At 23.6% G+C, this 17286-nt stretch overlaps 1 protein-coding gene across 1 annotated transcript in view; it reads right to left on the bottom strand.

The window, feature by feature from the left end:
- Positions 1-263: 263 nt before the first annotated feature.
- The window catches only part of LOC129609167 (putative uncharacterized protein DDB_G0282499), a 33390-nt gene continuing 16367 nt past the window's right edge, over positions 264-17286 (bottom strand). The window contains exon 2 of the mRNA XM_055521080.1: positions 264-1910. Coding sequence (XP_055377055.1) covers positions 1887-1910 — 24 coding nt within the window. The 3' untranslated portion in view covers positions 264-1886. The remainder of the gene's footprint in view (positions 1911-17286) is intronic.

The raw sequence follows: 17286 nt of genomic DNA, 5'->3' as shown, positions 1-17286 counted from the left end.
TACAAGTATATGTATATATAAATGAGTACATACATATATGTACATTAATTTAATAAAGAGAAAATTAATTTTATTTTTAAAATAATTTTAAAAGGAAATTAATTTTAATTAATTGAAAAAAAAAAAAAAGAATATTAAGCAAAAAAGAAAATTTTTTTTTCTTCATTATACTTTTGAGTTTTCGTTTTCACTTAGCAACCTAGCAAAAATTTTCTTTTTTTTTTTTAATTTTCTTTTATTATGCTTATTATTATTGCTATTATCATAATAACGTCATCATGTTTTATTTGGAAATATTTTTGAAAATTTTTTCTCTTTTTCTATATCCAACAAAAATGTTTGTACATACAAAAATATTTTCCTTACATACATTCATTTTCAATATGACGCATTTAAGGATGACATTGCTGATTATTTGAAAATGAAACAAGGACGAAAATTTACTTGATTTTTACTTTTGTGTTTTTTTTTTATGTTCTTCTGTAGTTCTTGTTTTGTGTTTTTTTTTTATACATAAATAAATTTGAACAGGAATAATTTGTGAAAAAAAAGTGTGAAATCGCTATGGTAATAATTTTTATTTTTTTTTTTTTTTTTTTTTGTTACTGTTTTGTCCCTATGGCGATTTAATTGAAAACTGCTGTTTTTTTTATTTCATTTCAGTATTTTGTGTATTATTTTAATATTTTTATTTTTATTTCATGTTTTTTCCCACAATATATTGTTTGAAAGACAGTCAATAAAATGTTTGTAATATCAAAAATGAAATATGGAAGATTTGGGCTGGTATGTTCTAAATAATAACAGAATAGCAAGATAATTTAACTTAATGGAAATCTCTTCATGCAACTGCAGAACAGATGGATGTCGTAATCGAAAGAACGAGTTAAAGGCAGAAAAATTAATTACAAAATTTTTCTCCTCGAACTGGACTCGAACCAGTGACCTACCGCTTTCTAGGCGGACACTCTACCAACTGAGCTACAGAGGCATGAAGCTACAAAGCAAGATAACTTTATTCATTAGTTTTGTGTAACAATTGTTTGCAATCATAGTTTGAAAGTGAACGTTAAAAATTTCAAAATATTGCAATTTTCCGATAAGACTTGTTTTAAAATCTTCGTAATCCTTAAAATTATGTAACGAGAACAAAACCAAATTCAAAAGTAAGAAAAAAATTTTTTTCATAATAATTACTAGAAATAGTTGTCATTTATAAGCAATTAAAATCTTAAATAATTACATTTTTTTAGTCATCTCTATTATCGCATGGGTGCGGTATAAAACATTTATGCAAACGTGTGTAATACTAAGAAAGCATTTCCGACGTCATAAAGTAGTTCTTGCTCAAAATCATTATTTTTTTAGGTAACTTATAATATATACACATTTATCAAACCATTTAGTTATTAATTGTCTACCCTCGAATTTTTTTACGATAACAATAAACATAAATTTGCATTTTTTAATCGTTTACTTGTTGGTTATCGTTCATCTGATAACAAAAAGAGCCTAAAACTTCAAACTTAGCACACTGGCATATTTTAACTGCAAAACAGATGTTATTGTTATCGAGGAAGACAAGACGGTAGACCACCTGTTTTCCAAATGCAATGCGGTAACTCGAGTACAGCTAAGAAGTTTCGCAAATAATTTTGTGATCCGGTGAAAATTTTGCGGCAATATACTGGACAATTTATCAGGAGCCTCAATTTGTTGCGAATATATGCAGAGATGAGAGTAACAAAAGATCCGATATGGATATCCGAAGGTTTTGTTAACTAAAATTTTATTAGCTTACATATATTCCTTAAGAATTTTCCATAAACTTTATTATTGAATCAGCAATCTTCCATTTGTATTTGAATAATATTTATAATATACAATCATATGCAATTTACTTCACTTACCTAAAAAGAAAAAAAAAAGAATAAAAATTAATTAATTTAATTATTATTAAAATTTTAAATTTTATTTTAATAAAAAAATTTTCTAGAACTTAGTTATGAAACCTTAAAAAAATCGAAAAAGTGATTTTGGCTAATTGGCTTATTGCATAAGTACTTTAAATGCACAAAGCTAAAAATAATGACCACTGAATGAAGCCAAATTTTGTTCTTTTTCTTATAAATCCAAGGATTTAAATTTTAAAGGAGGATTATATGTTCTTGTTTTAATTATTTTCCCCAAATTTAAACATATTTGAAATTTTAGCACTTTTAGCCATTTTCACATTCAAACATTTAAGCAATTTTCACATTATAATTGCTTGAAACTGCCAAGTACAGTGGATCGATTTTCACAGCTGCACTCTACTATTAATTTTTTTTGCATTTCTTCTTATGTTTATTTCTTTTTTGCTATCATAACGCTTGTTGTGACACCAATTGTTTGGTTTAACAATATTTTTAACATAAAAATCTAAAGTCGTACAGGGAAACGAAATGTTACTTGAAAATTTTCGTGAATTATTAAACAATCATATCAGATGTCTAAAATATAACCATCGCAACTTTAAAATTTTTTGGTAAAAATGCAATTAAACATGTCAAGGCTCATTCTATTTGTTCCGTCATAATCCACACATTCATATTATGTATAAATTCTAATTATAATTTAAATATTAAAAAAATGAAACTGTTAAACATAAGCATCTTTTATGTATCATTAAACTTTTGATATACATATTTTTTTTAGTTCTCATGTGTTGAAACAAAAATATATGACCCAAAGAAAATAATAAAAGCTTATGTACCTATAACAGTTTCAAAGTCATACCGAATAAATTAAAAATTTTTTAATTTCGAAGACTTATTTTATTAGGGCAATTTCATTAAACAGAAATTATGCTAAAAAAATCTTAAATACTTAAAAAATTTCAAAAAGCGAACTTATTATTTATAATTTAATTTTTAAAAAACTCAAGTTCTTATATTCAAAGTTTTTTTCATAATATTCAGATTTAATAAATTTTAAAAAATATTCACGTATTCACGTAAATTCAGAATGACTTTAAAAATGGAATTAAGTAACTTAATCAAAAACATTTGAATTTTCGACGAAGCGATTTGACACATGTATTTAGGACGAAGAACCAATAAAATCACTAGAATTTTTTCTTCTCTTTAAATCAATATTCGGCTTAATAATTGAATTTCAATAGACTTTGTGAGTTTTTGAGCAATATACTTCTGAAAATTCTCTAGTAAAATTTTTAAAACCAACTTTAATTTTTAACACAAATAACATACAAAGAATTTAGGGAAAATTTTAAAAAATTTGGATACTAAAATGTGGTACAATAAATTTAGAACAAGCATGTAACATTTAGCATTAAATACGGTTTTAGACACGAGAGCAAATTCTTCTTAACAACAAATTCGGAGTAATAAATTCTTCACTATCTAAGCGGAAAGTTCCAATTGAAAATTTTTCATGTTACACCAATACTTACATAATTATAGTATCAACCAAAAAATTATAAAAATAAAACTAATAAACTTATATTTGCATATGTATATAGATTATGTACATATATATGTATATATATATATATATATATATATATATATTAACATGTATTAGATATAATGTTATATTATCCTTGCTTATACATACAGTAGCTTGTGAAATTATAAAAATATTTTATTTCACGTGAAATTAAATTCGATATAGTGTATATATATATGTATAGGAAGTAAAAATGTTTATGCGGCAATTTATTTAATACACTTATAATTTTTTATACACTTGTAGACTTTTGTTACGCTCATAAAACCACATATAACAACACTATACTATTAATCTAAATTATAATATTCTTGACATACAAATAATATTATAATATAAGAAATAAGACGTAATGGGATGTAATGAGATGTAAAAAATTGGAACAACATATTAAATAACACCGACTAATTATAAAAATACAACGCAAACTTCAAATTCCCTTTTACATTTTTTCAAGATTTTGTTACAGGAATCAACAAAATTAATCTTAAACATGTTAACAATTGTAAATAAGTAAAGCGTGCATTACTTTAAATATAGAAAATTTAGAAAAATTTTATTAAAAGTTCAAAAACAGAACCAACAAGATCCTTTTTATAAAATAATTAAGGGATTCAGCAACCATTTAAAACTCAAATAATTTTAGCCGATTAATTGCTAAAAATTTCAAATTTTCAATACGAGTCCTTAAATTTTAACAAAATAAATCAAAAATTATTATTATTTTACCAGATTTTTTTTTCTTTCTTATATTTTTGTCTAAATTAAATAAAATTTGTACAAGAAAAACAACAAGAACAACAAAATTCAATCGAGGCAAATAAATCGAAAATCAAAATTCAATTTTGTAATTTTGACGTGACTTATTTGATTTTAAAGGAAATAAAAAATTGATTTATCTTATTTCCGGTAGAGGTCAACACTAATAAAAATCATTTTGCATTGATTTTTTTTTTCAACCATTTTATTTTTTTTTGATTGATTTTCAATTTAAAATGATTTTGTTTTTATAGTGATTTTAATCACGTGTTCGTTTTGATTTTTTTTTTTTTTTGTGTCATTTTACTTGTAAAAGGTTGATCAATCAAAAATAATGAATTTAAGGTATTAGATTAGAGAAGAAGTTCCAGATTTTTAAAAATTTTAAAAGATGTTAAATGAAAACGGTAAGTTTTATGGTTTATTTTTGGCCATTTTAAAAGAAAATCAGATTGAAAAAGTTGATCATTGCGATTGTTATGGACATTATAGTTCCATAATGTTAAAGCTAGAGCAATATATCGTTTGAAACTTCTTATCTTGTCAGTTAATACGGCACTGTCATCATTTTCGAATAATAGAAATTTAAACACAAAATTTTCAAATTTTTTCCTAAATTCAGTAGTTGCAAAAAAATTGCATATTTTTAGGAAAACTATATTTTTTGTTACTATTAATAATCTAGTTGTATTTAATGAAAACTATAGAGTAAAACTGCACATATTAAAATATCTTATATTTTTTGATGTCATTAATGGAATTTTGTTGTTTTTGACGGAACATTCTTTTTTCGAATATTATTTCTAATTATATATGATTAATTTTTACAATCCATACTCATAATAACTAATAGGAAACTGGAATTTCAATAGACATTAATTTCTCTTGAATTAATAAAGAATAATTTCATATTGTACTCAAATTTATTTATGATCTTTTAAGAAAATTCTAGAATTTTTCGTGTCAAATCCCAATTTTTTAGCATTTTAAAGAAAATTTAATGTTTTGTATATTTTTATCAAAAATTAAAAAAATTTTAACGCTTTTGATATAATCATCTTTTTTTATGTTTTCTAGAAAAATTAAGGGATTTCATGAGGAATGAAAGTTTCTTAAATTTACTAATAGAAAAATACTTTTTTTTAAGTGAATTTCAAATACGAAATTCAAACATTAAAATCTTATAGACCAGACTATATACATTCATATATGTATGGTATATTAAATTTCAAAAAAAATCTAAAAAAAATTCTTAGAACCGATCATCATTGATTCTTACACATTTTGATATTATTGTTCGTAAATAAAACAATTTTGTTTTCCTTCTTCACTCCTAGGAGGAGGAGAACAGGCGGAGGCGGAGGACTCAAGAAGGAGGACAGGCCTAGTACATAATATCATAGATAGTCAAGCCCCATTTTCATTTGCACCATAGTGTTCTAACTAGGTAGGTGACTAGTCTGCCAAAATAAAACAAAATTAAAATATTTGGGTACCTAAATTGATTATCACATAAATAACATTTCTTTGTAATTATTTTTTTGAAATTTTAAAAGAAATTTAAAAAGCGTGTAAAGGATGGTGCATTATACAGGAAAGAAAATTTTCCCTTTATACACAAAGAATACCAAAACTGGCAAAAGAAAAAATTAATTTATCATATCAAATTTGTTTATTTATACACATATGCATACGTGTTTGTTTGTTTGTTTATATCTAATATATATTTATGAATGTCTGAATTTATCATTAACATACACAGAGAGAGAAAAAAAATTTTTTTCTTCAATTCCTTTGGTATTTTCAATTTTTTTTTCTTTGTTTTTGTTTTTTCTATGTATATACACCCTCAATATATATTTCGAGAACAGGTGCTATGCATAGAAACACAACAAAAAAAAAAAATAGAAATAAAGAAAGAATAGAAGAAAAGAAACAAAAAAAAATAGAGCTCAAATGTACTGAGAATAAAAAAGATAATAAAAAAAAATTTACAGACTGTTAGCTAGCAAAATATTCTGTTTTTTTTTTTTATTTTTTCATTATTATTTTGTTTAAGAGGAACAACGAAGCTAACATAATAATATCCTTATAAAATTCTCTTCCTATTCAAGATAACAACAAAAGCATTTCAAAGAAGATGAAGAAGAAGAAGAAAAATGAAACCAGAAAAGTTTTTTTTTTCTTTATTGTTGTTCTTGTTTTTATTATTGTTGTTGTTCTTCTCCTTTCATTTTTCTAGTTAATTTTTTTTTTTATTCAAAAATCATTTATTTGCTGACGTCAATACAAAATTTATTATTTTAGTATTTTTTTTTATTTTGTTTTTTTTTTCCTTCATTTCTTTCAATGTCTTTTGTTGTTGTTATTATTTCTCTTTTTAATTTTGTTGTTGCTATTGTTGTTATTTTTGTTGGTATTCATTAGAAAATCAACACGGATTTTTCTGCGATAATTAATTGCTGCCTAGATGAGGAAAAAAAATTTTTTCTTTTTAACTTTTTTTTTCTTTTCCTCTTCTTTCTCTTTAATATTTTTTTTCTTCTGTTTGTATTTTTTAAGGTTGATGTTTTTATTATTGTTGTTGTTTCTAACACTTTTGTTTTTCATAAAAAAAAAAGTTTTTCTTTTGTAAAGTACACAGACATTTAAAAAAAAAATATGAATTCGGATCAAAATTAATGGCTTGTAAAGTAGCACTCTTCCTGAATCACTAATACAACGTGTAGTTGTTTAATTAATAAAAAGTATTGGGCCAATTAAACTAATTTAACTCGTTCCTTTGATTACATGATCCATCTGTTCTGCAATTGTATGAAGAAATTTCCATTGAGATATAATTATATTTTTGAATGGCATGACATTTACCGTTAGATTATAGAAAAGTGAAAACTGTTCAAATTTGCTTTGATATAAAAATAAGTTTCTAGTATAAATGTGAAAAATGTCAGGTTTCCATCTTAACTGGCGTAAACAAATACACAGTCGGACTGAAGGACAAACAGACAAAATAAAACTAATAAACACATTTTTCAAATTTTTTTCTTTTGAAAAGTCCTGAAAATTATAATCCTTTCATTTTTTTTTTATTTTTTTACACTTTTAAGACAATATTTTGTCCTTTTCATGAACTCTCTGTTTGAAAATTTTATTTTCAAATCAATTTAAAATGTGAAAAAGATTGAAAAATAAATTTTATAGTTGTTTGAAATTGAAAAAAAAAAATGACACTAATTTTGTGATTTTTTTTAAAAATTCGACACTATTTTACGTGAAAGAATTTTATGTAAAAGAAAATGCAACAAGGTAATCTATTGAAATCAGAAATTAATTCTTCATTCGTCTTTAATTTCGATGAATTTAAAAAATTTTTCATCCACGTAAATACTATCGAATAGTTCGTGTTGATTTTTTGAGTATAATTTACAAATTATTTGCAATATTCAACCGAAATTTCGATACTTTCATAATTAGAAAATTTTTGTGTGAATTTTGAATAGCTACATAATACATTATGTAATATTCAGTAATAACAATGCTGAATGTCAAAATTTGAACATCATTAAGTTTTTGATTTACGATTAATATCAAAAGGCATTAATTGTAATAAACCAAAATGTTGCACCTCATTTAATATTCAATATTAAATTTAATATATTTTAAATACAGTTGCAATACACCAGTTGTAGCAAAACACAGTATTTTTCTGATTATTTGAGCGAAAGTATACAATAAAAAACACAAACAATATGAAATTTAAATCATAACAAAACAAGGTACGTTGTGCTCTCATACTAAAATTTACAAAACGGGAAATTAATTTTAAACCAGCAAATTATTTTTCGATTTCAGAAATATTCAGCCGGACAAAAAAGTTTTTAAATTATAATTAATCTACAAATACTTTTAATATTCTATAATTCTGCAATTTAACAGAGAATTGTATTGAATTTTAGCAATACAATTTCAACTGATTTAGAATTGATATGAAAAATTAATCAAATTTTGAAATAAATGGCAAATTTAACCTTATATCTGACAAAAAATTATATTAAAAAATTATATAACCTTATAATAAAAAAAAAAATATATTCAATATTATATAACTTAATATGCAATACTAATAAATATTATACAAGTAATTTTCAAATATTCTTAATATTCGATACTAAAGACTAAGAAAAATATACAGTAAATATTAATAAATTGAAATATTTAATATAAATAAAAAATACGGTATGCTAGTCACCTACCTAGCTAACTCTCTATGACTATAGAACTAGGGCATGATAGATATCATGCACTAGCCCTATACTCCTCCTAGGAGTGAAGAAGGAAAAAAAAAAAAAAAAACCTTATATTTAATTTTAATTTCACTTAACATTTGATTCGATAACACGTCCGCCTCCCTCTTTTTTAGATAGAATGCGCATTTATTAACCAAAAATTACCCATTTGCTTAATTTAAATTGCTAACAATAATTCAGGAAAACCTTAATTTTAACTAGTAGGACTTCTCATTCACTTAATTTAATCCGCCGAAATCAGTTAATTTAACAATCCTGAAGTTCATTAACAGGACAATATTGAAAACTATTGAAACATAAATATTCAGATAAAAATTATTAAACAATAATTTTAAAGTGATTTTTTCTATAATTCATTAAAAAACCAAAAAAATTAATGAATTCCAATATTTTAATATCACAATATAAAAAACTAAATATAATTTTTAATTTTAAATTTCTTCTTTTTCAAATATTTTGTTTTTTTTTTTTAATTTTATTTTTACAAAATTATTTTTATTCAGATTTTTTACCCTATTCAAATTCTATTTTTATCCCACCCTAAGTTTTTCATCAAATATAAAATAGTCCCAGATATTAATTTTTCTTTTTCGTTTTTTTTTTTTGTGTTTTTCTTTCCTTTTCTATTTTCGATTCTTTGCTTATTGCTGCTGCTTTTTTTTCCTCTTTTTCAAAAGTAGATTTCAATCTTCATAATTTACGTACACGCATTTATAGTTATAAATATAATATTTGTATATATATATATATATGTACATAAACAATTTTATATACAAATCATCCTTTTATTTCAAGTGATTATTTATTAGGTTTTGTTCTACAACTTAATTAAATATTTATAGATGAATTCAAAATGCAATATGTAAAATTATGTGGGTTGAAAATTAAAATTGCATAATTTTAGGAGTTCATATATAATTTTAAGGAAAATCATATGCTAGACCGCTAGATATCAATTTTTAAAAAGGAGTCACGAAAATAAATTATTTATTGGTCCTGTTTTTTCGTTTGTGGGTTTTTGTTCTTTTCCATTTAATTATTATTTTTTTTTAGCTACAAGCTAAGAGGGAAGTATATCGCTTCATATTTAGTATGTAGCTAGAGAGATTTTCATAAAAAAACAAAAATAAAATAGCAAATTTTTTAAGAGAGCAATTGTAAATATAAAATCCTTGATATCAAAAAATTTTTTAAACTCTCAATTACCGGGTTTTCTCTATAAATTGCTTGTAAAATCTCATTTCTATTATAAATATTAAGAATATTGCTCTGCTCTCGCTTAATAACAAAATGAGAGAATTTATTAGAATCAATAATAGAATAAAATAAATAAATCGCTCTCATAGAACAACAAGAGAGGAAAAAATATCTTTAATATTTTTCAAGAACATTTTAATAATAAAAGAGACTCGAGAATTTCAAATAAAGAGAAAACTTTAATAATGAAAACCACTCTTAATTATTTTGTCAAAAAACTGTTTTTTTTTTCTCTCTTAATTTTACTCTCTTTGGTTTGCAATAAATAACGTGTCCTTTAACTATTATGTCTTGTTTTTATTATTATTGTTTTATCGTATTGTTTTTTTTTATCGTATTATTTTATTTTGTTATTCACAAATACATTTAACAAAATCAAAATTCATTGAGTAGCTTAAAAATAATATTTTATTTTTGTTTTTTTTTTTTTTACAAATCCTTGGCATATTTTTTTCTTTGTAACCATGGTAACAGTTCATGTATAATGCAATATATGTATATATGTATTACATCTGTTTATATAAATGAAAAAGTACGAAAATAATAGAATACTATATTGTTAAAAATTAATGTCTGTGATTGTATTTGTAATAAAATTTATATATAATGAAATATAATAGAACCAACAATATTTGAGTGTATATGTGTATATGTGAAAGCATAATATATGCTACGGAAACATAATTGTATAACAATAATTGTATTAGTAATGTACGTAATTTCTATACATATACATATTCATGTGCATAAATGCATGTACATATGTACTTAAAATTGCAAAACGATCAATAATTCATGATTTGTTATTGTTTGTTGTTGTTTTTCTTTGAAATAGTTGTCGGGTATAACAAAAATTAAATAAAAATTCAAAAATGAAAAAACCAACAAAAAAAAATTTACAATATTTCATGATTTTTCGTTGCGGTTTTTCTGCAATCTTGCATAATATAATAAAATATGTTCTCAATAATTGTTATGAAAATTTATTAGAACTACCTTCTAAGGGTTTTCATTTGCTTTTCTATTTAATTTCGAAAATTATGGTATGGCAGCTAATATAATTTCTAAGTAAAGTGAAATAATTTCTAAGAAAGTGAGTAATGGTTGTAAATGAAGAGTATTTAAGCCTCTATTAACCAAATATTAACGAAATTTCTACAAAGTATCCAATCTTAAACTTGACCAAATTCGGTACGAATAGATTTGCAACAATTCTCAACTTTAATCAAAAATGTAACAAACCATTTTCTTCGAAAAAATTTGAACTATTTCTTGGAAAATTTATTTTGTTTCAAAAATTCTATGAAAATATCATTTTGAAATCTTGTTAGGATGTTATATGTGAAAATCGCAAAAACTACAATTTTTTCTTATACGGAAGAGTTTTCCTATTTCAGTATTTTTGTTAATATGTATGAGTACAATAAAACTATTTCGATACAGGAGAAATTTTACTCTGAATCCAATCATAAGCAAGATTTTTGGAGCTCTTATAGGAATTATGTTATAATTCGGGATAATAATTTGTTTTTATTAGCAAGGTATCAGAACGAAGGACATCAACGACATTTACTCATTGATTTTGTTTGATGAAAATTGGATTTAATCACATTTGTCGATATCAAACAAAATTCACAATCATTTACGAATCAAATCTTTATAAAAATTTCAATAGAATTAAACAAAATGCATGAATAAAATTTGATAGCATGTAAACGCTAATTTAAGAATCTAAAATTTCCATTTACTTGCATAAGATTTCTTAACTATAAGAAATAATATTTTTTAATTAAAATTCTTAAATTACAAAAATTTGCAATAAACTCCTTAAAAAACAATAATATTCTTCTATTATCAGACCAATTTCAAAATAGTTTTAAAATGCTAAAAATATTTCTCAGTAAACTAAAAATATTTTCCCTCAAACATTAAAAATTCTGAAATTATAATTTTTATATTTTGCCTCCCTTTCCCTCTTTTTGTAAATTTATAAATACTATATGTGAAAATTACCGCTATGTTATAATAGTTTTCTGTCTAGTCATTTGAATAATATTTATATGCATATACATAATACATATACACATAAATATGTACATATATTTGTATATAAATAGTAAAATATTGTAACAAAGTTATGGAACCAACAACATACAATATAAAAATTGTCAATACATAAAAAAAATGTATATAAGTTTAAAATGAGTCTACAACAATAATAAAATGTTTATAAACATAAATGCATATAGACATTTTTATTACAAAAAATTATTATGAGAATTTGTAATGCTTGTTACTTCATACTTTATAAATACGTGTAAATCATACTATTGTTGTTAGGGAGAATTAATCAAAATTAGAACTTATTTGAAATAATAAAAGCTTATATGTCAAATAATAAAAATGTTTCTTTAAAAATTATTTGAAAACAATTTAAACTTTAATTGGTAACACTAGTAAAAGAATTTTCAATATTCATCCTATTTAAATCTTATATAAATAATTCCGGCGAGAATTGATGATGGCAATATTGTTATAGGCTAATATTGTTCAAAGGCAATTATTAAGAGAAATTAAATGAAAATCAAATAAAGGTTTTCAAAAACGTGTTTAATGAATAATATGTCGTACAGTGATTTATTGATATATAGCGGCATGTTGATCTTCGTTAGTAAGAAAAAAATTTGTTCCAAAATAGACCTCTATCGCGCTTGTTTATGAGATATACGGATTTGAAGAATGAGAAAAGTGTTAACTTTGACTATATCAGATATAACGGCATTTTCAGATATTAGCTAGAATGGTAGTGAAATTGGGTATTAAAAAAAACATGCAACAAATTAAAATAGTGTTTTCAATCGAACTAATTTTTTCGAAACAAAAAGTTTTCGAAGTAAAACTAATTTATATATACAGTTGAAACTAGGCAAGAGAAATTCCAAGCCATCTCGTTAGAATCGGAATGAGATCGGAATGGGTAATATTCTTGATCTTTTCAAGGGAAATATACTTAATCTTTTAAATTTTTTCATATATTAGAGATCAAATTACCACTGAACATTTCGAGTGATAGTCACATTCAATTCAGGCTCTTAAGCCAAATTTTAATTGTTCAAACTACGCCGTTTATTTAATATTTAAATATTCTATGTAGGTCTATTACAATAATTGTACTGTAAAAATGTATTTACAGTCGTTTCGTAATAGTACATTGTTGTTGAAATAAGACTCAAGGCTTCTCCCCAAATTATTAATTAATAATCTCTTTTCGTTTGCTAAATAAGAGCTTGTGCCTTTCTTCGTATATTTTGGGATATATGAGGTATCCCAGGAAAATTAACTTGGCAAACGATGAGAAGTTAATCAAGCTTCAAGATTATTTATGAAATTTTTTAAAATGTGAATAATATTGGAAAATGTAAACGTAAAAGTATCTAAAATGATTGAAATTTAAAAATCTTAAATTTTGTTCTAAAAATGCAAATATTTTCAGTTTTCTTCTTTGCCAAAAACAAAAATTCATAAATTACAATTCATTTAATTTACTTGTAAAATATTACAACAAAATTTATTTTAATTTTTTTTTTCTTCTTCGTTTGTCTTCCAAGTCCTTTGTTCCTCATTCAGATTCAGTGGTTTAAAAAAAAGCAAACGAAAAATCAAAAAAATCTTTAAAAAAAAAAAAACCCTCCTCCCTTACTGTCATAGAATTTTCTCTGTTACATAAAAATCATGATTAAATAAAAAAAGAAGAAAGAGACTCATCGTCTCAACTTCGTGTATCCTTATGAAAAAAACGTTTATTAAAATTAAAAAAAAATAATAATAATAAGAATAAAATTACGTTCAAGGATAAACAAGTACATCAAAATAATATCAAAATATTATTGAAAATTCCACTGACAATTTACCTAACCGAAAAAAAAAAATACTAACACACATTCATATAGCCTCAATCTTCAATTTACGTCATAAAAAATCAGATCCTGACATACATTTGATCTTTATTAAGCCACATACTTGCCGTGTACTTGTAATTTATATTCATATACACATATACATACTGTTATACATAAACATATTATAGTATATATGAAATATATGTGTTTGTGAGTAAATTTATATTATGAATTTTTTATACACAAACACGTAAACAATATCATTTTTTTAATACAAGAACGTAAAATAAATGTAAAAAAAAAGTCCACTTAAATTGTTATACAAAACCAATTGACCCAATTGACTTGAATTCGTAGCATTAAAAAATTGTAGAAAGTGTCGAGGACAAAACAGCAACAACAACAACAAGAACGACAATAACACCAAATAGGAATTAAAAATATAATATGTGTATGATTTTCATTTTATAAAAAATTTAAGAAAAAAGAATTTTGTGTGGTCACCACATAACCGATGACACTGTAAATGTCGATAATAATACTCACAAAATTTCCTAATATACCATCTGAACTACTCCGAGGAAAGGATTTCAAGAAATTCTAAGATTTGCTTAGATGATTTCATTATTAAAGATATTTTTAAAAATTCAAATACAGTAATTTTGTAAAATTAACAGAATCCTAATTTGACTGAACATTTTACAAAAGTTAATTTTACAAAAATCCGGCTCGCAATCAATATCGTACAAATATATTACTTTAAGTATAGGTTGAAATTACTTTAAGTATAGAGCAAAAATAGGGGTTTAATAAAATTCTAATCCATTGTATGAAGTAAAAGTTGACTAACTACTGGCATTCACAAACGAAACTTTATTTAAGAAATCGGTTCAATGATCGATTCATTTCGTTGTCGAAATTTATTTGCAAAAGTGCACAAACGCATCAATGTACTATAAACATAGAACTAAGAAACCAAACCGATATCCCGCCAAAAATAATATCTTATTGTTTCTTTATCTGAGAGAAGTCTACATTGCTGTTAGAAAACTCGTTTATAAAATTTGAGTCGAATACAAGACGTTTCTTATTGTATAAAAGACAGTCGGTAATAGAAAATTCTCTATTCTAAAAATGAAATATAACAAAAAATTAATTTCAATATAGTGTAGATATTTAAACTCACATATAAAGTGCATATCATAAAAGCATTTTAATAACAAAAAATTTTAATATACTGTGCAAAATATGGGCATATTATAAAATTATTTTAAAAGGATATTTTAATTTTTTGTAAATTATTTAAATTAAAATATTAAACGTAATACAAGTGGGTTATTAAAAAAAAATTTAGTTGCTAAAGAATATATTAGAAATTAATAGAAATAGAAAATTAAAGTATTTCATCATGGACTGGCGTAAATTTATATTTAGTAAATTAAAATTTGTAAATTTGTATTTAATAAATTGCGATTTTCAAAACTAAAATTAAGTTATTTTCAAGCGAACATCATCTTATTTATTTACTAACATTACTACAGTGCGACCACTTTCTACGTTTTATAATTAGTACATTCTATAAAAAAGGATCATGAATTGACTCACACTTGAACAAGAGCTGCTGAATCATGCAAATTTACTCTGAAAATCAATGGTTGATTCTCGAAACTTACAGACACATTATTTTGTCGCAAAATTCTAAATGAACGAAAAGACTATTTTTTTCAGACTCTACAAAGTGACCCCGACTAAAATCGGCAGTGTCCATTACATTCAGCTAAATGCAATATTTTATAAGATTTTCGTGGTGGTAATTAATAATACCATTATAAGATTTCTAAAAAATTTTGACCAATCTAAAACATAAACGTCAATTTATGACAGTAATGCAATTACTTTTCGACAGCTTTTTGCCCCATTCAATACGAATTTCATTTAAATAACTCGTAATTAATAGAGAGTATAGCAAAACTATAACATTTGTTTCTCTTAATCATAAAATTTATAAAATATTAAAATTTTATTTCGCCTTAATGTATGCAATTTTTTACGATTATAAATAATTTTATATAATTTTTATTATTTTTATTTATTAATCAATAATAATAGCAAACAATAAGCGGAAAAAATCATAAAAAATATTTTTATTATTATTATAATAAATTTAACATGTTTGACTTAAATTTCTTCCTATGTATATGCAGATTATAATGATTAATCATTTGAAAAATTATAATGGAATCATTAAACAAATAAACGCGTTAGTTATGTATGTACGTGTGTATAGGAGAATATTTTTGCAAATGTTAATTATTGAATTTATGAATATTTCACCTTATAGATTATGAACGAATTTGGCTAAACCGTAAGTAATAAAATATTTTTGAGTTTTTAAAAATCTTGCATTTTGTTAAAATTTAATATGATATGTAAATTTTTTATTATATAATTATAATACTCGTATTATCACAAAATAAAGAATTTCAAGGCTAATTAAACCTATTTTTCAACAGTGAAGAAGGAACGGTATTTATTTGTGGGCTGGTTGATTGATTGGTTGGCCACGTCAACCAATCATTTGTTACTACAGTATTTTATTTTCTCTGAATTTTGTATTGCAAATAAACGAATTGCTACTTCAATAAAATACTCGTAGGTACTACCGATTCATAACTACAATTTTTACATTCATAATTCTATAGTTTTTGCCAAACTACAATTGTCTACTTACAATCGTCCAAATTTAAATCACTGTTATCACTAGCGGCCTCCAACTAAACAACAAGCGAACTTAATAAGTTTTTGGGCTACATAAATTGAGGGTCTCAGAAGCAGAGTGGCGTAATTTTCTGATTTTTCAAAAGCAAAGTGGCATAACCCACATTTTTAATATCTTTAATTTAATTCCAATCTTCCGATTTCTTCCACTTCATTCATAAATCTTTTTAATATTCAATGTGATAGACTCTATTTTAATATTCAGTGAAACAAATTAGGCATATGTGATTACGATAATACAGTTGAGAATCTCTATTAAAGTAAGAAAGTCAATACATTTTTAAAAGGAAAAAGCGAGAAAATTATTGGACTAGATTCCGAAATTTTTAGATGTAAAATTACTTTCAATATTGAGACGAACATAAGTTTACAAAATTTAAGACCAAATAAAAATTAGTTTTTTTTTTCGAAAAAATTTTAAAAATTTTACCAAAACTAATGCACATTTAAGTAGTTGCACACAATTTGGTTTCCATATAATTTACTTTTTTGCATAATAAAGGATTTTTTTTGTTTTTTTTTTCATTTTTTTTTTTTTTTTGCATTATATTTTTCAGGTCAAGGATCATAAAGATTATAAAAGAAACTAAAGGTTAAAAATTTCTTAAGGAAGCTTTTAATTTTTTTTTTTTTTATTTTTTTTTGTTTTTTATTTCTTTTGTTTTTTGTTACTTATTGTTTTCAATTATTTTGTATACAACTACATTCATACACCCCATATACATATGTGTAATTGTGTTGCTTAAATTAGCTTAAATATAGAATGCTTATAATTA

This window comes from Condylostylus longicornis, unplaced genomic scaffold, assembly GCF_029603195.1.
Source record: "Condylostylus longicornis isolate FDR11 unplaced genomic scaffold, ASM2960319v2 ptg000038l, whole genome shotgun sequence".
In the NCBI taxonomy this organism is placed as follows: Eukaryota; Metazoa; Arthropoda; class Insecta; order Diptera; family Dolichopodidae; genus Condylostylus; species Condylostylus longicornis.
The sequence above is the reverse complement of the archived record's forward strand: the minus strand, read 5'-3'. Positions and strand labels throughout refer to the sequence as shown.